We start from the raw sequence: 22,117 nt of genomic DNA, 5'->3' as shown, positions 1-22,117 counted from the left end.
ATTGTACCGATTTTATTTTGGCTGCACTCTTACCGACCAAACAAGCTCATACTAATAAATAGGAAGTTAATGATAACTAAAATAAATAAATAAATTATTTTTATTTTATTTGGAGAAAGAAACAAAGCTGGGCACGGAGGGGACAAAAGCTACCGTGCGTGCGGCCGAGGCCAGGTCACGCGAGGACAAACGGAGTCCGTCAGATCTCTATTCTAGTACGTTCGTCAAATGGCGATTACGCCCCGGTTCAAGACACGAAACCACGGGGATGCCACTAAATGCGGGAAGGAATACCGTTTCGTTTTGTAGCGTTTGTCGTTTTTAGAGAGAGGGGACCTTTTTTCTCACAGTCGTGGATGGATGTGATCACGATTCATGCGCGCATAACCTGCCAAGCCCCCCCGAGGCCCCATCCCAATTTAAGCGGATTTGTACAAATCTTTGGGAAACTTTGCTTTCTCGTGCAGTCGAGTTTAAATCGGGTCAATTGCGAAAATCTTTTTTAAAAAATATTGATTTGATTTAATCAAATTTTAATTAATTTCGATTAAAATAATTTATTATTAAATTTTAATTGATTGATTTAAATTCCAGTCAACGCAAATCAAACATCAGCAACTATTAATGCTATCAATTTTTTCAATAAGTGTTGATTTCTTTTGGTTTTTTTTATTTAAAGTCAAATATATGGAACCCAATACTTTTTGTACATCTCTGTAAAGCAATTTTCAAGTTGAAAAATACCCAACTTGATCTTCTTACGTGGATTTGATTAAATTTGTGGTGACAAGTTTTTAGCACTTTTCCTGCCCTTTTTTGTTTGTTGTCACTTGCAAACAAAAAGTAACCCCATTTTATTTTTACTAAACTTTTTTAGCAACTTTAGCTCAACACAATCATTTTTCAAGTTGCTCTCTCACCTTATAGCTACAAATCAAAACATTTGGATGCTCATACTCATACATCTACCCTTTTAACCACTCTTTATGTCATTATTGAGATTAAATTAAAAAGTGTTTCATTGTAAAGATATAATCAAGTCGAGTCAAGATAATATAGCATCCTGCGCAAATTCGACCGAATTGAAAAACTTAAAATTTGAATTAAAATGAAAAGTAATAATTGAATTGTTCAACTTCAATCTTACTAAGTTTAACATATTATAAAATTATCTTTTCGATAACCACATTCTTTCTTTATGATATAAATAGAGCAAAGCTTTGGAAAGGAGTCGGGACTCTCTCTTCTCCATCCAATAAGGGTTATTTACAGTAGGTAGCCCCAACATCAAAGGAAATCTATAATGCCCCAAATGACCAATCCCTATGATAGTTGGCTCCCCTCTCTTGGCTTTTTAACCGCATCTTGATGATCTTGAAGGGAAAGGGACCCACCAAAAGAACTGTCCTATTGAAGTTATTTCCACGTGTGAATAAATAGGAACCGTCCATCATGAGCAAATGCACAAAATTAGGGATTTCATTGTATATATTTACAAAAGGAAAAGAAGTCAAGGGAATAGGTGTTGTTTATCCTCCACCGTTCATTGGTAAAGGGTAAAAGGCAAGGAATCGAAGGGCCTGCTATTTTCCCAGAGGAGCAAAAAAGTACCCTTGTCCTTTGCATGAACAATGTAAGTACGCTTGAGTACTTGTGAATAGGTTACATCTTTCCTACAACCTGCACGGGGATGGGGATGGGGATGGGGGGAAGGAGCCAGACTCATAATCAACACCATTTCATTGGTGGACCATTTACACAAAAACTTTTGAAAGAATAAGGTACATTAACAAATACCCACACTCCACCCCTAAGAGAAAAATCAAACTCCCAAGTAAGAAAAATGGGTTCCAAGGATAGGGTTTAGATGAAGTGTATTATAGAAATTTTTTGATTTTGAGAATTCAACGACAAATATTAATATTGTCAAGTTCGTTGAGATTATTATCTTGACAATTTGTTAATCTAATTTTGTAATAATATTTTTAAATTTATATGTTTCTTCCTCTCGATCACCTCAAATAAATATAATTGCCTTTGTCACCCACTTTGACATCGCCATTTGTAATTATGTTTATACCAATATATTTCTCAAAATCATTTTGGAGTAACAAAGTTAGGTGAGCTCTCTCTTTCTTCCTTTCTTGCTTTCTTTTTTTCTCTAACTCACTTCCTCTCCCCCCCCCCCCCCCCTTATCTCTCTCCATCTCTCACCCTGTCACTGTCTCATAATTCATTTGATGCTTTTGGCAAATTTACCTTGATTTAGGTTTACAATCATTTAAGAATTGGCATGGCAAACCAGGAAAAGTCATGTCATATTCCTAACAATACAAACTACTTCAATGCAGGAACATAGTTCCTACCATATGTTTGTCAAGATGTACGGTATATACATATATTTCATTCTAAAGTTGGATTTTCCAAAATCTCATTAAAACATTGTTCCTCGTACATTACTCGTACCAAATGCCCTATTTACATTAATAATTGATATCGGATAAAATTTACTTTAGATTTTTTTACTTTTTTTATCATAGATTTCTTAATGAAAATAAATCAAACGTTTGTAGTTTATTTTTAGTGATTTTTTTTCAATTTACAAGGATTAATTTTTTTTTTCGATCTTATGGGATTAGGTGAAGAGGTTATAAATCTTATTTCTTACTCCTACAATCAGGGCCGGAGGGTGGTATTGTTATGGGAGCCATGGCTCTTTCAATATTTTAAAAAAAAATTAATTATTATATATTTTTAATAATTTTGGAGAGTAGTATATTTATGGAGGCGATGGTTTCTTCAAAAATTTTGTAATATTTTATTTATAATATATTTCTAATACTCTTTAAAATAATTTTTTATTTAATAATTAATATAAATAATAAATAATCAAATAACTCTACAAATCTTAATCAACGTTATCCTAATTTAAATTTATTGAAGTTTCTTTCTCCATCTCTTTCTTTTTCTCATTCATTTTTTGTTTTTGTTCTTTTATTTTACTTTACTCTCTCTTATGTAATTAACTATTGAAATACATTTCATTCTTTAAAAGATATATTTATGATCTTGTGAACTTTGATAGGGTAAAGTTTTTTTTTATATTCTTCTTTCTATTTATATTATTTAATTATTGTGTGAAATTCTATATATCATATTTAATTACTTATATTTTATGCGTTATATTTTATAAATTTAAAAAACATTGTCAAGCATAAATTTTTTTGTAAGTTTTTCTTTTTTTTATTTATATATTATATAAAATTATTTTTTATTATAAATCTTTTGATTGTTGTTTAAATGTAATGTATTAATTTTTAAAATTTTTTAACTTTTATTCATTTTCATCTTTTAACTTTTTAACAAAAATTGATTAGCTCCACCCTACCACAATTAAAATTCTACCTCATTTATGGCAATGTTTGGCTTACCTACTACTTAATACTAAAATTTATCTAACCTAGCAACAATGTTGTATTTTCTTCCAAGTTCATTTGGTATAAACATTCAACTGGTTCTGACACTTTGTCCCCCTTTCCCTTACCCTTTATTCCAGCTTTTAGGTACAAAGAAATAAATAAGAAAGGCCAAAAATATGAAGATAACAGCATGAAAAGCTGTTCTCCTTGTGAAATTTCCAGGACATTTCCTTGACCTGAATGGCATAATCCTCTTATTATAACATGGGAGTGGTATTAAGTAATGCTTTGAGTGCAGCACCATGTTGTGCTAATCACACGGTCGCTTTGGATTTGGTATGGATTTCCCACTAAAATATGGTCTGTTTTAACTAGTGTCATTAGTTAATTCATATCTCCATAATTATCCACAAACCAATTGTTAAAATATCGTATCTCATAAAATACGAGATTAATCGTGTCGTGTTAAGCTTATGATGTACAAGCATTATGGTAGATTTATTTGTTTAATCTCAAAGAATTGACTCACCGATCAAGTTTCATTTGAATATTAATGTTAAATTTTTTGATACATAATATTTTTTACAATTTTATAAAAACTGAACAATCTATATAACTTGAATTTTATGTATTTTGAAAGATTATACACTGAATAGCAATGACTATTTGATTATTATGTATTAGATCAACTTATATAATTAGTCTTTATATTTTGTCAAAGTAGTGAAGTAATTCATGTATAATAATTTATAACAATTAAATTTTTATTTTTTCTAAAATTGACAATATCAATCCAATCATCAATAGTGTTAAAAATTTTTCGTTATTTATATTAATATAATATTTGATCATAATTCATAATATATTTTTATTGATGTGACATTAAATTTAATAACATGACAAAATTTTAATTATGCCTTCAAGTCATCGGGTTGCATCTTTATGTGTAAATTGTAAAAATATCATGTCATTCGTTTCAATGTCATACCATCTGATTCAATATAATATTAGTAAAAAAATATCATATAAGTATAATTAGATATCTAATCAATATAAATAATAAATTTTTTTTAATATTATTAATGATTGAATTAAAAATACTAATTTTAAATGATATAAAATTTAATTGTTATAAATTATGATCTATAGATTAAATCTACTACTATGATAAAATGAGAAGCGCGTATTATTAATCATTTTTATAAATTATTACTAATATTAGTAACGTATATAATATTATAAAAAAAGAGATTGAGAAGCGCGTGTTGAATCATGAACGATCTGGAGCACTGCCAACTGTGACACTGTCCTTGTAATTATCCTAAAAAGAAAGAAAATGCTCTGGGTCTGGTGGAACACTTTTGCATCAAAAATAATCATAACCCAAAAAAAAAAAAAAAGAGAAAAGAATATTGCAAAAATGACTCATGGAGCAAAAACAAAACAGCTAGCATCTCTCTCTGCTGTCATTGTCTGTGAACTTCACTGTCAAAGGGGCAGCTTTGGGGTCTTTTTACTATTATTATAGGCAGCCCACAGTCCACAATGGTTTTGGAAGCATTGGTGTTGGGTCAACAACTAGGAACAGTTTTTGGATTCTTGTGGCTTAGCCTCTTTCCATAAGGGTGGAGAGAGAGAGAGAGAGAGTATATATATTTATAATAAAATATTTATCCAGCCCCCTTCCCCTCTTTGATATGTTTGTTTGTTGAATGGACCAAATTTAACCACATCATTCTTCCCCACTTTTTCCTTTCATATCTTTTGGCCTCTTTTGCATTTTTGGCTACCTTCTCATGCCTCCCTTTTTTATCTTTCTCTTTCACCCCCAAAGAGTTTTAACTTGTTTTATCTTTCTCTTTTTCCCCACATGTGTCAATGGAAACAATGAAACATTCATAGGCTACGCTTTGTATTTGATTTTATGTATTACTCCAATGTTTTTGAACTATTTCATCTCCCTTGCAATGTTCTTTGATTGTGTACTAATGTATATATAAGAATTTACTAACTATTAAGTTACACGACGAGATGTATTATAATTTCATTTTATCAAATATTTCTATTTTCGTAATTTAAATTTTAATCATCAAAATATCTGATTTTTAATCCAAAACATGCTCATTGTAAGGAGAGGAAGAAGGAAGAAAATACAAAGTAACCCTATCAACTCCCCCTCCCCTTTTGTTTTATAAAGCACGAGGGCACACAGAGCTGCTGTTATGGAGAATATTGACAAAAATTGTCCTGAGAGGAATCTCTTTGATGGGGCTTTTGCCACTCTTTTTAGGCTCGGGATCAATGCATATTGGTTATGCTGGCAAGCAATGTGGAAAATTTGGCAACTTGAGGTTGAGGACATCTTTAAAATCAAGTATTTCCTTTGGCTATACCAATCAAGGTGCACTTTTGACCCATTGGAGTGGAGTAATGATCAATGAACATTATATAAACATTCCAAGCTCTTCTTTTATGATGGAAAATTCTTATGTCAAAATCCATTCTTTTATATAAAAAAAATAAAACTTTATATAATAATATAAATTTTCGTCACAATTACTTTATGAAATTTGTCATATATTAAAGGTAATAAGATAAAAATCAATCGAGTTGAACCAAGTTGATATAATGTAAGTGTCAATGCTACTACTTGGGGGTGTAAACGAGTCGAGCCGATTTGATATAATCCAAGTGTCAACACTTGAGCTCGACTCGATTAAAAAACTTACATCCCTCACACGTCAAAATGTGTACAAATGATGACTTGTAATTAGCATAACATAGAAACAAGAGTGTTTTTTTATGCCTAAGATAGTTAGAACCAATGGGTATAGTCGCATCAAAGAAGAAGGAAAAGAGGTTTGGCACCACCCCAACAATCTCATGTGCTGAAATAGGACCCCTATGAAAAGAGGAAAGGAAAGCCTAGCTTCCTACTAGTTGCAAAGTGAAGTGAACCCCATCTCTTATTTCTATTTTGGGCTTTTTTTGGCCCATAAATCAATGATTTTGTAGCCCATAAAACTAGAGTTTGAACTGGGCAAAAGTTGGTTATGAAAAACTTTGGGCTCCTTTTGGGTCGTGGTAAAAGTTGGGTCATGGCAAAAACCAAGACAAGAGCCCGACGAAGATCGGAGAAGTGAAAAGGGCACGAAACAGGAATTTTGGGCTTTTTGAGGCCCATAAAACCCAATATTTTGGATTGGGTAAAAGATAGTTATGAATAAGTTTGGGCTCCTTTTGGGTCGGGGCGAAAATTGGGTCATGGGCAAAACCGAGACGGGAACCCGACAAAGAACCGAGAAAACTCTTAAACAATACACAAAACACTCGAAAAGTTAAAAGGGATGGTTTTCCCGCGAAAACCAAAAAGACGCGTGCCAGGTTGGCAATCCTCGTGACACTGCACTCCGCCAATCAAACTCCTCCAAACCCATCTATATTAACCACCGCAACCCTTCTTCTCAAACATTCCAATACACCTCCGCGTCACCATTTCCAAATTCACAATCAAAATCTAGGGTTTTGGGATTTTCGAAGATGAGTTCTACTGGAGCATCAACCAAAGGAGGGAGAGGGAAGCCGAAGTCATCGAAGTCGGTGTCGAGGTCGCAGAAGGCTGGGCTTCAGTTCCCCGTGGGGAGGATCGCGAGGTTCTTGAAGGCTGGGAAGTACGCCGAGCGTGTCGGCGCTGGAGCTCCAGTCTATCTCTCTGCTGTGCTTGAGTACCTCGCTGCTGAGGTGGGTTTTTTTATTTTAGGGGTTGGGGTTCTTATTGAAAAAAATTGGGTTTGTTTTTTAATCTGGAAATGGTTTTCTTTACTCTGTTTTAATTTGGATTTATTTGATGAGTTAATCAATCTGCTTCAATATGCCTTTCTTGGTGTTGTTCATTACGTTATTGAATCAAGCTCTCATTTTTTTCCTTTAATGTCTGTTCTCCTTTTCTAATCCCAAGTTCAATTCTTTTTACTCGCTTCAGGTTCTAGAGCTTGCTGGTAACGCAGCGAGAGACAACAAGAAGAATCGAATTGTTCCAAGACACATCCAACTAGCAGTGAGGAATGATGAGGAGCTAAGCAAGCTTTTGGGTTCGGTTACCATTGCAAATGGAGGTGTTTTGCCCAACATTCACCAAACCCTTCTTCCAAAGAAAATGGGAAAGGGCAAGGGTGATATTGGATCTGCTTCTCAGGAGTTTTAGGCCTTTTTTTCTTGGTCCCTTTTTTGTTTTTGGGGCTTTTTTTTGAACAGTTGTATAATATAGGATGGTTTAGTTTTAGGGTTCTTCGATTTTGGGGTTTTGAGCTCTTTTATGGTATCTTTTTGAGCAAAGCAGTAATGTATCAAGTTAATTTTATTGAATTTACATGGTTCTTTTTTCCTGTTCTTTCTCTCTTGTTTTGGGAGTGTAATCTGCCTTGGTCTGTCTCCAAGTTTCTGTGGTACAAAAAATCATCAGAAAACAATGATTTTTGTTTGAATTTCCTTTCCTGGATGAGCAAGAACGGACCAAGATGATTTTGCAGACTGTACAATCTTCATGTATTGCTCATTGGATCATGCTAAATGTAAAAACAGAACCATCTAAGAGTTCAAGTTGAACTGAAAGGTTTTAATCATAGCCAACTTACATGCAATTTGAACATGAAGTATAGAAGACAGCGCTTAATATTATAATGCTAGTTACATCATGGGCAATAAATGAAGAAATTTTTGCTTGTGGAAACCACTCTTCAACTGTTCAGGCCACTCTCACAAAGGACAGCAGATTGAGGGATGCTCTGATAGAGCTTGCGAACCAGCTCGATTTCCCTCCCAACATCAGCATCTTCTATTGTAATAGTATTCGATGCAGCCCATCTAACTTGATCGCAGTGTAACCCAACCATCTAAGTACTTTATCCAGCTGCTTCCTTTAGTGGGAGGTTTTAGCTGTTAGTAATCTAAAAATACCTCATGGCAACATCATTTGAGCAGAAGAATGTACCTTGTCAACATCATCATGGAGTCCCTCTATGCATCCAATTGTCGATGCTCAGCGACTGGGCTTCCTAAGACCACTCATAAAAAGTTGTTCAGAGTCTGCAAAGCATAGCATCAGGCAGAAATATGATGCGAGTGATGCTCTTCATATGATTAATAAGACCATTGCACTTAGTATGCGTGCGTGTCTCAGGTTTGTAGAATGAACTCTGTTTGACTGTACCTATGAGGCTCTGACTTTGGAACAAAGCTTGAGTTCTATGAAATGTCAATATTAGCATGCTTGTGGTTCATCTCCTCCTACATTTCTTCCCTCACCTTCAGTGATATTTTGGAAGTGGAAGTGCTGCAAATAAACCAAATTCCATGCATTTTATATCATAAAGACTTGGAGACCATTTCATTCTTTAATAATTTTCTTTTCCTTAGTCATCACCTACCTATGATACTAAAAGAAAAAGCATTACAAAAGAACAGATGAACAAATTATTCCTGTTAGACTATCAAACTATAGTTAATAGTTTTTATTAGTACCAGTTGAAGTTGCTTCATCTCTTGCTATCCTACAAGTCATATCTATTATCTGATTTCTATTGTGCTTTTCAGACGAGATTTCAGTCAATTCTTCTGTTAGCCCTCGAACCTAGGAACTTAATGATGTGGGTGCAGCATGCATCTAGTCATCAAGACCAAAGAAGGGCCCTCAAACAATTACAGTGGTAGAACCCAAGAGTTGCAGAATAGTTGAAGCTAACTGGAGAAAAAGAGAGCTTCTCACCTTGTGTGAAATGCTACGAGCACTGGCCTGCAAGGTGCAGATATACAAAACTTCTAAGTTGTCTTGGCAAGTTAGCATTACCATCATAACATAAAATTAGCATCAAACTATTTCCTTTTCTTGATCAGTAAGGCAATACAAACTAATGAAGCGTAGTAATGACAACAATATTCTTACTCACTTGAAGAGACTCGTCTACACTTCCAGTAGCAAATCTATCATCTTGCAACTCCTCTATGCTTGGTATTCTATAACCTTTTGGAGGAACCCCCAGCAAATATCCAATTAGAGAATGACCAGCTTCATGTTACACATTCATACATTTCAACTATGTATCAGCCATCCATATTTCCTGTTACTAATTGCAATTTCACATTTTCAATGTTACAAATCCTACTAAATAATTTAATTGATAATAAAAAATAAGTGATAATTTTTTAATTTCATAAATTAATAAATTGATAAGGGTATATAGATCAAGCACTTTTAAACAAACCAGTTCCCTGTTATTTCTTCTGCAAATTAATTAATAAAAAAATTAATTAATTGGCAATCCAAAATTGAAGGAGACAAAAACAAAGCAGTCAGGTGTGGTGAAGGAAATAAAGTAGAAAAATGGAGATTATGGAAGTAGAAGATCTACTTACCATCTCACTTCAATCCAAGGAACATGTAGCCTCTCACAAGTACAAAAACAATATTTCCCTCTTCAACTTGAGCAACTAAAAGGTAAACTTAGTGGTTTTCAGAATTTTCGACATTCTGTAATCATAAAAATTAATCAAGAGTTCCTTAAATTAATGAAAAGCACCAAAACTACAGTTTTATAGTAAATTTTCATTATAAAAAGGAAAATAGTTAGAAGCTCTATGCTAAATTAATGAACTAATTAATTCTGCAACAGCTTTACTTTACATATTAGTATGGTTTCCTCATTTGAGCAACCTTTTAATAAGTATGGGGTGACAAGGAAAAGCTAACGCATGCTACTGAAAAATCAAAATAAGAAACCAAAGCAACATAAGAATAACTTTTAAATTGATACTTACCTCTTCTTCAAACATCCGTTTTATAGTAGTTTTAAGATCGCCTTCCCACTGCCCATTTTCTTCATCTCCATCTTCTGTCAATATCACTTTTTGGAGTTGTGGTGTGCTTAAATCTCCTTGGCAGAAAATCTTCATCTTTGGGCATTTTCTCACAATCATTTTCTCCAAGATAGGGAATTCCAAGTTGTGATCCCCTAAGCAGAAGCTAGCCATATTTGGTAGACAACTTAGTTGCAAATACTTCAGTTCAGTAAAAACAATGTCTCCTTTCACTTCCTCAGACTCACATGCTATGATTTTCTCTATCATCTCACAATCAGTTATGGTCATTCTTGAGAGTTGCACTAGGCTCTTAGCTGTTGAGCATGCTATCAAATTCACATATCCATGACATCTTGAAACTTCCAAAGTTGTTAAATTTTCAAAAGACACTGATGATGGCGCTAAAATCTTTAATTTGCCACAATCCCGCACTTGAAGAGTTCTCAGTTCACAGAAAGCTGGTATGGGGTGGTATTCTTCCTTCCAAAGATGTGTTAGCTCAGGAAGTTCAGACAGCACCAATTCATTCAACGAAGTGATTGCCGATGCATGATTTTTCTGACCATCAAATCCTTCAAAATGGAATATATGACTAAAGGAAGCTTCACTAACAGCAAGCTTTTCTAAATTTGGTAATGACTGAATAAAACAATGTGGGAAAACAGCTGATTGATCAGGAAAGTGAATGAGCTCAAGAACTTTTAGTTTGTAGAAAAAGTTTGCTCTAAGTTGTCCATGCCATATCTCTTTCATAATGTCATTCCACTCCAATTTTAATTCTTCCAGATTGGGAAATGTAACCTGGAAATTAACAAATGTGTTAGACTAAAGTTAAAGATGTCAATGTTTCATTTATTCTACAAACTAAGCTCTTGAAGCCAACAGTGAGACACACTGTGTATGTTATGGTGGGAATGCAACATAAGAATGATGGAGACACAATTCAAATGTTATATTGCTTGAGTTTTCTGAATATCATTGTATAGAAAAATTCTTTCTGACAAATTGCCTAATACCAAATTTTTATGTACATGAATTTGTCTCATCTAATTTATCTTTTTCGAAACACTCCTTAAAACCTAATCTAAAAGTGCCATATGATGCATCTATATGAGTTAAGCAAGACGAGAACACCTTAATTGAGTGAATATAGTTATTTTAACATAAATCTTATGTGCAAGCTACAATATTGGAGCAATACTGAGACATGCTTGTGAGAATTATAAGAAAAAAAAAAAAAAGCAAATCCATCTGGATTTGATTGAGTTTTGACTCAACATTGAAAATCAAGAGCATACCAAATGTTTAAAAGTTTAACATAGTTTTGTGTTCAAATACCTCATTTACCCAAAACAGGGCTTGTTGATTTGTTGATTCTCCAAAGCTCCGAATATTTTCTGAAGCAAATATCTCCACTTTGTCACATCCATATATCCACATTTCCTTTAATGATGGCCACTCCGTAGTATGTATCGTAGAGCAGAAACTCCTCAATCTGGGCAGCATATAAAGTTCCAAGTATGTTAGTTTAGGAAATACAAAATTGGTGGTTGTTTCTTCCGCAATGGATTGAGTGGCAGTCACTGAATGTAAGTCGTTGGTATTGAGCACTTCATGTTCAAATATTTCTTCTAATGAATCACATTCTCTTATTCGGAACTCCTCTAGATTCTGGAGTCTTGCCCTCATATTAAGTGGAAAAATGCTCAACAGTCGATTGCATTCGTACACCCACAAATCATTTAGCTTGCAAAATGAATAACCAACGAGTTGATCAGGCCATATCTTTCTGCAGTTTGCCATCCCTACGATTCCCAATTTCTTTAATTGAGGGAAAGCCACCTGCTAAATTTATTGATTGTGTCAATAATATTGCAGATCATAGATCTTCATGTTCAACAACTAAATAACAAGGAAAAAATGTAACAAAGGAAAGGGGAATCAAACATTTAAAACTTGAGGATACATAAAAAAAAAAGAAAAGAAGAGTGATAAAGAAAAGACAAATGGAGTAATCACCTTTTCACTAAAGAGAGGAGGGGAATCAATATCTGAGTTGTTTCCTTTCGCTTTTTGACAAATAAGAGTTTCGTTTGTCACCGTAGAATCGGAGATGAATGTCTTCAATGCAGGACAGTTCTTCATTATAAGCTGTCTTAACAAGGGGAATTCAAAGTAACTTCCATGGCAGAATCTTGCGAGTTTGGGAAGGCCTATGAATTGCAAAATTTCTAGTTTAGGGAATATTTGGCTCAACATGCCATCTTCTGGTAATCCTTCTATAAAGATAACTTCTTCTAGATTTCTACAGCCCCTGACAGTCAATTGTTTTAAATTTTGAACATAAGAAGACATTTCAGGAAGTTGGTCATCCCATATTCTCTGAACGTCAATTGAGGATAGTCGCACAATCTCCAAATTTGGACACACAACCTACATACATAATCCTTATTGCATCAAAAACTTTACTTTGATTCTTATAATGGAATTTAAATTTGCCTATTATTAGCAGACAAAATAAACAAGTTAAACTTCGGAAAGAAAAACGTTTTAAATGTGAAGAAACCATGCAGAGACTAACCTTATCATTGAAAAAGGCTGCGACTGTCTCTGTATCCTTCTCTCCTACAAATGTAGATGCCAATGCTAACAATTTTGAACAATTAACTGCATCGATACATTGCAAAGATGGACATTCCATTGTAATACTTCCCAAAGAAAAGCTCCTCAGGTTGGAACATGACCTAAGAGTTATAGACTGAAGCCTGGGCAACACGATTGATGCTTCCTCTGCTCCTTCTCTTGTGATTATTTGCTCCATCATAGGGCAATTTCTTACTTTTATCTCCTTCAATTGCAGAAGATCCAAAGCCATAGAAACAGTAAATATGTACTTCAAGCTCTTACACTTGTAAACTTCCAAATATGTAAGATTTACGAAATTGAAAACTCCTTCAGGATTCTCTTTCCATATTTCTGTTGACTTAGAAAACTCGGAGAGTACTACATACTCCACTCCTTTGTATCCAACCTACAAAATCCAACAAAAAAGGAACGATTAAGTTCATGGGTAACCACAAAAACGAAAAAAAAAAAAATAGAAACCCTAAGTCAAATTAAGCAAACAAAAGCATCCACAAACAAAAAAAGCCTTACAAAGACAACTAATTGGTTAGATAAATTAAAATGAGCAAGTACCTTTTCGGCGTACAATTGTTGGACAGTGCTGTTAAGGTCACCACCCCAGTGTCCCTTACCATCTTTGTCTGTTACTTGTACTCTTTCCAGCATTGGCGCATTTAAAACTCCCTTACAGAAAATCTCCATTTCGGGACATTTGTTCATAATTACTTCTTCTAAAGATGGGAACCCAAATGTATGGTTGCCTGAACAAAAGCTTGTAATTTGTGGTAAATCACAGAGTTCCAAACTTTTCAACTTGCTGAAATTAATGTTGTATGTTGCTTCATCACCCTCATTTCCAACTATTTCCTTCATGGAAATGCACTGTCTTATCCTCAATTTTTTGAGTTGCGCCAGACTTTGGACTGCTAAAGATGTAACTAAGCATATCATTGCGCCACAGCTACACACATCCAACGTCAAGAGATTTTGAAACGATGCTGAGGATGATCCTAAACTAATAAGTTCGTCACACTGGTGGACTTGAAGAGTTTCCAGATTAGGGAGAATGCGGTCTACTTGTACGTCCTGCTTCCATAAATGTTTGAGATTATCAAGACAAATCAATTTTAGGCTTCTGATCGTGGGCAGTGTCCCAGCATATGTCTCCATACCACTATCTCTTTCATCGCAGAACAGCTCTTTGAATTCATAAGAAATCACCACAAGCTTTTCTAGATTTTGAAATCTTTCTAGGAAAGTAATTGGGAAAACAACAGATTCATCACCAGAGTTGCACACCCTAAGAACTTTTATTTCACGAAAAAGGCTTCTTGAAAATTGACTATCACTTATCATTGCATTAATGTCATCAATATTTAATGACAATTTTTCTAATTGAGGGATGACCTGAAAACCAATAAAGTAACAGTTTTGGAGTCAATGTTCTTCTTTCAACAATGCAAAAATTATTGTACTAATAAAAATTATTGCGCAAGTCTTGATACACTCAGATTACATTTGAAACTTTGGAATACTTCTTTTTATTTATACTCAAACAAGGTATATATACTCCATTTTTTATTACGCATTTAGTCACTTAACTTTTCATAAAATTTTATTTTGGTCATTTAATTTTGAATAATCACAATTTGGTTATCAAATTTGTAAAAGTTAATGTTTACCATTCAATTGTTAGAAGCCAATGGTTGACTTTTGTCTTTAAAAAAGGTAATGATTGACTAACATTTTTCAGACAATTAAGTGATCAAAATAAGAATTTTTTAAAGTTGAACGACTAAATAGAAATTTTTGAAACATTAAGTGACTAAATGTTTAATGTAACACTATTTTTTTGCTTTTTCTCTTTGAAACTAGCAAATTTGAAGTTATCGTCTGTATTTGTGAGTGAAATCAAAACATGGAAGTGATTTTTTTTTTTTAAAGTATTACATACCACTTAATTTATATAAATTCAACTAGCTAGTCATTGACATATGCAATTTCCTATAAAAATAATAACAATAATAAAAATTTGATTTTGTTGTATTTAATGATTTTTTGTAAGATCACATTTGATTAAAATGATGTTTATTTTTGGCACTCTAGTTTGTTAATAAAAAGTTGGAAATATAGCTAGTACATTACAAGGGCCTGTTAAATTGATTTTCACGTACACGTTAGCATCTTAATCAGTTGAGAAAGAGTGGAGGTGGAGGCACATGCATACCTTTTCAGCCAACAAAAGCGGTGGTTGGATTAAAGTGGACTCAAGTTGTCCATCGACTTTAGCCATATCTGAGATGCTGAGACGTTCTGTACCAAATATCTTCATTTTGTCACAGCCAAATACTTTTAACTTTTTTAACATTGGCCACTTTGTCGTATGTACCTCCGGGTAAAAGCATTTGAGTTCTGGTAGCTGCCAAAGACGAAGGTAGCATACTTGATCAAACCTGAAAGTGACAGTTGTTTCCAATCCTTCCTCCTTGGAAACAATTTCTTCCACTCCGCAATCATTTATGTGAAGATCTCTAAGTTGTGGAAGAACTCTGGCTACTGAGGCTGGAAATACATTCTTCAGACTGCAACAATCCCAAACACTTATTACCCGCAGATTTTCAAATGTAAAAATTCCTTTGGGATCATTCTTCCAAATATTCTTGAGGCTTGGTAGATGCCAAATATGCAACTCTCTTAGTTGACTGGTGACAGCACCTGTTTCTTCCATATTTGAGCTTCCGACTTCAAATACTTCTTCTACCGAAACACATTTATGAACTGTTAGAGTTTGCAGTCCTTGAAATGCTCTCAACATATTAGATGGAAAAATGGTCAGTAGCTGGTCACATTCTTCAACTTCCATTTCCTGTAGTTTGTGAAAGGAATTCGCAGCGAGTTGGTTCTTCCATATCATCTTCATGTTTCTCAATTTGGAAATAGAAATTTTCTCCAAACTAAGAAATGCAACCTGTATGTAATTAATTCATGCCAATTAATGAAATGTTTAGAAGCATTTGTTCCTATAATCAAGGCCAAAAGCATGGCAATGGGAAAACATGGATAATAAAGAATGCTAACAATACTCTACCTTTTCGTCAAAGAGAACTTGACTAGAAAAATTTTGGCTCCCTTCCATTGTAGATTCGTATATGAACCCCTTTAGTTCTGGGCATTTCTCTATCTTTAGTGACTTCAAGGACGGAAATTCAATATTCCGACGTTCTAACAAAAATCCAATGAGATGCTGAAGATCTTGTAACTTTAGAGAGTTTAATTGAGGAAATAAAATCGTATCTTTGCTTTCTTCCTCTATATCCTCTGCAAAAATTATCTCTCTTAGGCACTTGCATCCAATTATCTCAAAGCATTTGAGATGCACTAGCTTCCTAGACATAGAAAATGATAATAAACGTTTTAAGTTGCCACAATTCTCGATGATCAAACTTGTCAAATTCTCATGATTGCAGAAAGAATCATGCCATATCCTTTCAACACTAATTGAGGACAACCGCAAATTCTCCAAGCAAGGGAACAACGACTGCAGACAAGTAATTAATCTAGATTAAAAATTGTGTGAAAAAAAAAAAAGAAAAAGACAACAGAAGAAAGACTAGCTTATTTAGCATAATTACATAACATTCTATGATTAAAAAGGAAGGAATGGGTTTGCCAATTCAATGGCAACTGAGTTCAGGAGAAATAATTACTTCCATTTTACGGAGAAGTGATTTCTAATGTATTAAACAATCACTGAAGTGGGTTTTGTTGATGTTCAGGCTTTGAAATGGGCACTATGACATGGTTCGGTTTATCAATCGTGGATGGTAGCGAAAAATGGAAACAAAAGGAAATGGCTTTCACACAATGTGGCAACCTGTTTTTTTTAAATGGAGGAGAAGGCATCAGTTTTTTTTTAGAATGTAGATATATATTGAAATTTATTTATCTGCATGAACAAAATCTCAAACCTAAGATCTCTAACTATGCCCTCACTCATCTTACAATTATGCTAGGCTCTTGCATAAAACTTTAACAAAGGATCAGTATAGCACTAGACAATTTTTATAAACGGATTGTAGAGTGTCAAATTTAAAATAGATATTCAATGTATGTTTTTACTCATAATAGATATTGAAGATCAATTAGCAAAAAAGCGAAGGAGAGAGATTCTAAAATAATACTAATTTAACATTTGAGAACGTTGGCTGTTCATAAGAAGAAAATTTTAAGAAACTAATAAATGAGATCAACATATGCTTTAGAATGAGTGAAAAATGAAAAGTAATAAATACCTTTTCACTAAATAGAGGCAACTCATCTTGAACCCTGGAGGTAGAGCCGTTTTCATCTTCAGAACAAAAACTAATGAGCTGAGGTAGATTTTGAAGTGTCAAAGATTGTAATTGAAGAAATTCATTTTTATCAACTATACCATTATCAATAATGATATATTTGATCACTGAATCATTTTGGATATGGAGATTCTTCAAATGCGATAAGCTTTCTTCATCTTTGAACTCTTGCATTGCAATCGTGACACTTTTAAGGTCATCTAAATATAAAGCTTCAGTTTTCTTCAATAGCAACTTAATTCCATGATCCAAATGATCAATACTTGTACTTAACTTGAGTTTCAGAGTCCTTGAATGCTCATACTCACCAAACCATTCCCATTCCTTTCCTATGAAAATCTGGTATCTGATCAACTTGTGCAACTCTTTAAAGAGCAAGCCCCTTGATATGGCCTCGGCATCAGGAATATGGACTTCTAAAGTGGTCAAACAAGACAGAGTATTCAATTCAGCAAGACTAGCAATACTGCCTCGTTGGTTGGCATGTCCCCCTACTTCCCATTGAATAAAGGTGCCACCCATATATAATTCTTCTAATCTAGACAAGCTTGATAAGACACCTGGTGAAATTATTTTGAGTTTAGTACAATGACTTAAATCTAACAGTTTTAATTTAACCAGTCGCCCAATATCCTTAGGTAGAATTTTGATATCAGAATATGAAAGGTTAAGAATTTCCAAATTCTTAAGTTCTCCAATACTGGTTATATCTCTCAATTCACATCGATTCAGGAACAATGCACGAAGGCTTGTTAAGAGACAAGTTGACAAAGGTAAAGAAGAAAATTGCATATCACTCAAATCTAAGACTTTAAGATTTTTTGTTTCGTTAAAGAAGCTAGGTGGCATTTTGAGGGAAAGATCTTCGCTAAAGAAAATGAAAAGAACAACCTCTGGACAATTCAACTCGGAAGGAAGCTCTCCAATTATACTAGGATATCGCAAATAAATCTTGTTCATTTTCTCTCCATTTGGCCAATCTTCCAGAACTTCCTCGTTTAATGCAAAGACATGATTGTCCTTAGAAGCGATTGACACGGCGACATCATAAACAAGATCATGCATATCAAAGTAACGGTCATTGAGGTTATTATCAAGTAACAAACAAGAGGCTTTGAGGTTACTCACCAGTGTTAACAACCTATTCCGTGCTTCCTTCACGGTGCTGACACCATTAATTAAACCCAAACCAATCGCACATTGCAACAAGTAATCAATGCTTGAATCATGGCGCAGTAGAGTGCAAAGTAGGAAAGTTTGTTTAAGTTCATCACTTTCTAAATGATTGTAACTCAACTCTATAGCTGAATATACGTCAGCGGATATCCCAGTGAAGTTGCTTGAGGAAGGCCTCTGTAGTTGCCGTAAAGCATCCTCCCAAGCAAATAAACTTTTATTTCGCAATGCCCTTGCAACTGTTGCAATGGCCAGCGGTAATCTTGCACACCTTTGGGCTACCTCAATTGCTGTAGATCGCAACTCAGCACTTTCAACACTATCCCCAACCATCTTCCTAAACAAGTCCCAAGCTTCTTCATCGTCTAAATCACCAATTGAAAAAGTTTTCTCAGCATCCATCCCATTGGAGAGAACATTTTGATCTCTTGATGTCAACAATATCTTGCATCCCTTGTGTTGGTTTCCAAATGGAATTCCAACTTCCTCGAGGTCCAATTTCTTCCAAACATTATCTAAAACAACAAGAACCTTCTTCCCTTTTTTCAACCTTTCGCACAATCTATGTGCTCTTACAACCGTACTCTTGTCTTCAAGTCTTAGACCCAACAACTCTGCAATTTGATCTTGAATGTTCTGAATGTCCGGCGTCTGAGTCATAATTACGGTAACCACCGAATCAAATAACTTAAGCTCTTGGACTTGTCTGGCAACTTCTTTGACTAGTGATGTTTTGCCCATACCAGCCAACCCATACAACCCTATCATGTTGATAGTAGCGTCTTTTATAGCCTCCATGATATCGTTGAAAACCTTTTCTCTTGATTTAAAGGTCTCAAAGTCTTTAGGAGATGCGTCCAATATAGCTTCTGGAACATCACGGTATCCCACTCCGTTAAATTGACACTGTTGGATAAGGTCGTCAATAGTCGCGACACCTTCTTCTGCTTTCCTGCTAAGCTGGTTGCGAGACTTGATATTGGGACACAAGCCAATGAAGCACTTGTTCTTTGCTTTGTCTTCAAGATCCTTCATTTTCTTCACATCTTCATTGATTACCTTGTCCACTGTGTTGCTCCAATGTTGGACGTCCGCTTTTATCTTCTCCCCGTTCCTGTCTGCAGCATCAACCTCTTGCTGCAGACTTGCTCTTTTTGCTATCAACATCTTAAGTTTCTCCTCAAACTTGTCGACATTTTTCTTGTAAATGATTACATATCTGATATGACGTTTCATATCTTGGAAGATGCCTTTTGCAGCTTCCGAAGAAAGGTTGGCAGCAGCACCAGTAAGAATAGGTTCCATTTTTTTAATTCAACAGAAAAGCAAAGCAAATGACAGAAGAAGTAGACAACAGGGGATCGAGAAGACCCAAAAATGAAAACAGCAAGACGAATATATCAATAAACGATATGAGCAAGGCAAATAATCAGAATGGTAAGAAATTGGAAACGGTGGTTTTCTCCATTAGCTGTAGCTATGAAGAAAGAGGCAACTAAGAATCAAAGTGAAAGGTTTCTGGTTTATTGGGTGGAAAGTAGAGGAATGTGAGAAGCCGACACCTTGAGGTGAAGGGAAAAGAGATGAGAAAGAAACAACGGAGCAAGCCAAAAAAACAAAGGAAAAGGAAAAGAGAATCGAAGATCAAAGGAAGAAAATAAAAGGGTTTTGAGAAATGGAAGAGCAAAGGACGCTAAAGTAAGGTAAAAGGGATGAGTTGAGCAGAAACGTTGTGTCTGACTGGGTTTTATGAAACTGGCACGCAGCTTTTCACGGCCGTTCAAGTACAAACAAAGGCTCACCTTAAGTCATGAGATTTTATTAAACAAATAAAATCTGTTTTCATTGCCCATCATGGTTTATAGAAGAGAGGAAAGAAGAAAATTATATAGTAATAAGCTGTTGTCGGTTTTTGACCAAAAGACTCATCCTTATTTTGGCTTGCTCTTCCATTCACTCCTTTAATTACTAACTTTATGATTCCATTGGACCGAAAAAGGTGGCAAAATCAGAGCCGCCCCATTCCAAAGTGATTCAATGAATTATGGCAGATCAAGGCTAATCATCAATCTCCAGACATTTACTAGTACAAATTAATCATGCTTTGCCAGTTGGTCCTATGTGGAAGTATATATATTCTCCTTTACACAGCAGCCCCCAAATTTTTAAAATTTTTTCTATATCATATAAAATTTTTTAAATTTTAATATATNTCCTAATTATATAAAAGGAGTTTATCTTGAGTATTTTTTTATGTGTTTTATGTTTTATATTTAGTTGAAATGAAATTATCTTGAATATATAGTCTTTAAACGATCCTGATTATGTAAAAGGAAATTATTAATCTGATATATCATATTTAATTTTTATATTTTATGCATTATAGTTTTATATTTAGGATTATAAGTTTAAATAGAAATACCATAAGAATATTAGATATTGATTGTATTAATTTTTTTTTGAAGTTTGGCTAAGTATGAGTAAGTTGAAAATAATTAATAAATTATTTAAAAAAAAATATGCAAATCGTCCAAGTGATTCTGTTACATTTGAGCCAATAAGTCTCAACACTTCAACTTAAAAATAAGAGTAATGTAAATTAAAACGTCTAAGATTCAATTCTAAAGAAATCGATATTTTTCAACACATAATCAAAAATTGATGAATTTGAATATAAAAAAATATATATGACTGAGCACAACTTTCTTAAAAGATTATTATAAGTATTTTTTTTATTGATTAACAAATTATATAAAATTATTTATCATTATGAATAGCTCTATATATATATATATATATATATATATATATATGTGATTCTTTTACTTTTCTAAATTCGCTCCAATTATGCTTTTCCAACTATGGAAAGTTGATCAAAAGGTATGTTATTTAATGAACTTTCCAAGTCTAATGCTTAATTCACTCTCCCTCTTGAACATGCCAAACTGATGTGATTGTTGATGCTTTCTTTATTCTTTGTACAAGATTTGCAGCTCGTGTTGTATCAATAAAATATGGTCAGCGTAATTTCTCTGAAATTTCATTCTACCAAGTCAGTGTGAAAATCAATGCCATGAAAGAATAATGTTAATATTTGTCTAACCTCCTCTCTTATATTGGTCACCTTTGCTTTTTCTGCCAAAGGAGGGAGGGGGTGGGGATTTAAACAGAGCAAGCCTTCTCTTTTCTTTAATGAACTTTTTCATCTAAAACATATACTATTGCTAGTCACTTGCTCATGCCACTTGCACCTTTTTATTTCTTTTAAACGTATACAAATGAGATAGCTTTACTAAAGTTTCAATATAAAATTAGATTAAATTCATATTGATATCCAAAGTTTCAATGTAACATTAGACTAAATTCATATGGATACTTAAGGTTTCTCCCTTATTGTTAAAGTAGATGTCATTAACCACTCTAACAAAATTAATGGTTAATACAATAATGCAACTTGTCAAACAATAATCAATGGATGAATTGAGCTGTACTTCACTCACATTTTCTTAACCATAATTTCACATTAAGTTTCAAATTTTTCCGATCATCAATTATAAAGAAAGACTTAAAATTTCAGTAAATACCCATGAGCCCACGAGTCATGACAATCGGCAATTATAAAGAAAGACTTGTCATAAGTTTTCATTATTAAAACACTATGCCATACCAATATAAATTAAAAAATGGATT

General features: G+C 33.9%; 3 protein-coding genes across 29 annotated transcripts; 1 reads left to right on the top strand and 2 right to left on the bottom strand.

Annotated features, from left to right (window-relative positions):
- On the top strand, window positions 6,871–7,804 carry LOC18600325 (histone H2AX). The gene is made up of 2 exons (XM_007030694.2): window positions 6,871–7,160; window positions 7,402–7,804. Exons 1-2 carry the CDS (start codon window positions 6,960–6,962, stop codon window positions 7,621–7,623), a joined length of 423 nt encoding a protein of 140 aa, XP_007030756.1. The 5' UTR covers window positions 6,871–6,959; the 3' UTR covers window positions 7,624–7,804.
- Window positions 7,947–17,783, bottom strand: LOC18600324. Of its 27 annotated transcripts, none has more exons than XR_001928103.1 (13): window positions 17,192–17,783; window positions 15,988–16,437; window positions 15,127–15,867; window positions 13,473–14,306; window positions 12,856–13,305; window positions 12,294–12,707; window positions 11,613–12,119; window positions 10,233–11,075; window positions 9,365–9,438; window positions 9,184–9,245; window positions 8,940–9,081; window positions 8,410–8,751; window positions 7,947–8,335 (listed from the first exon to the last, which is right to left on the bottom strand). XR_001928103.1 is itself a non-coding variant. In XM_018121523.1 (11 exons), the coding sequence occupies exons 1-10, from the start codon at window positions 17,771–17,773 to the stop codon at window positions 8,423–8,425; spliced, it is 4,899 nt and encodes a 1,632-aa protein (XP_017977012.1). In that variant the 5' UTR covers window positions 17,774–17,783; the 3' UTR covers window positions 7,947–8,335; window positions 8,410–8,422. The 27 variants fall into 27 exon arrangements, 2 of the variants coding, with proteins under 2 accessions (XP_017977012.1, XP_017977013.1); XR_001928102.1 differs by having other exon boundaries at window positions 9,184–9,210; XR_001928109.1 differs by lacking the exon at window positions 8,940–9,081 and having other exon boundaries at window positions 8,410–8,504; window positions 9,184–9,210; window positions 9,365–9,483.
- Window positions 17,777–20,297, bottom strand: LOC108662263 (probable disease resistance protein At1g61310). The gene is made up of 2 exons (XM_018121525.1): window positions 18,380–20,297; window positions 17,777–17,811 (listed from the first exon to the last, which is right to left on the bottom strand). Exons 1-2 carry the CDS (start codon window positions 19,730–19,732, stop codon window positions 17,785–17,787), a joined length of 1,380 nt encoding a protein of 459 aa, XP_017977014.1. The 5' UTR covers window positions 19,733–20,297; the 3' UTR covers window positions 17,777–17,784.

The sequence above is a fragment of the Theobroma cacao genome, chromosome 5 (assembly GCF_000208745.1).
Source record: "Theobroma cacao cultivar B97-61/B2 chromosome 5, Criollo_cocoa_genome_V2, whole genome shotgun sequence".
In the NCBI taxonomy this organism is placed as follows: domain Eukaryota; kingdom Viridiplantae; phylum Streptophyta; class Magnoliopsida; order Malvales; family Malvaceae; genus Theobroma; species Theobroma cacao.
Note: the sequence above shows the minus strand (reverse complement) of the source record. Positions and strands in the feature narration are given on the sequence as shown.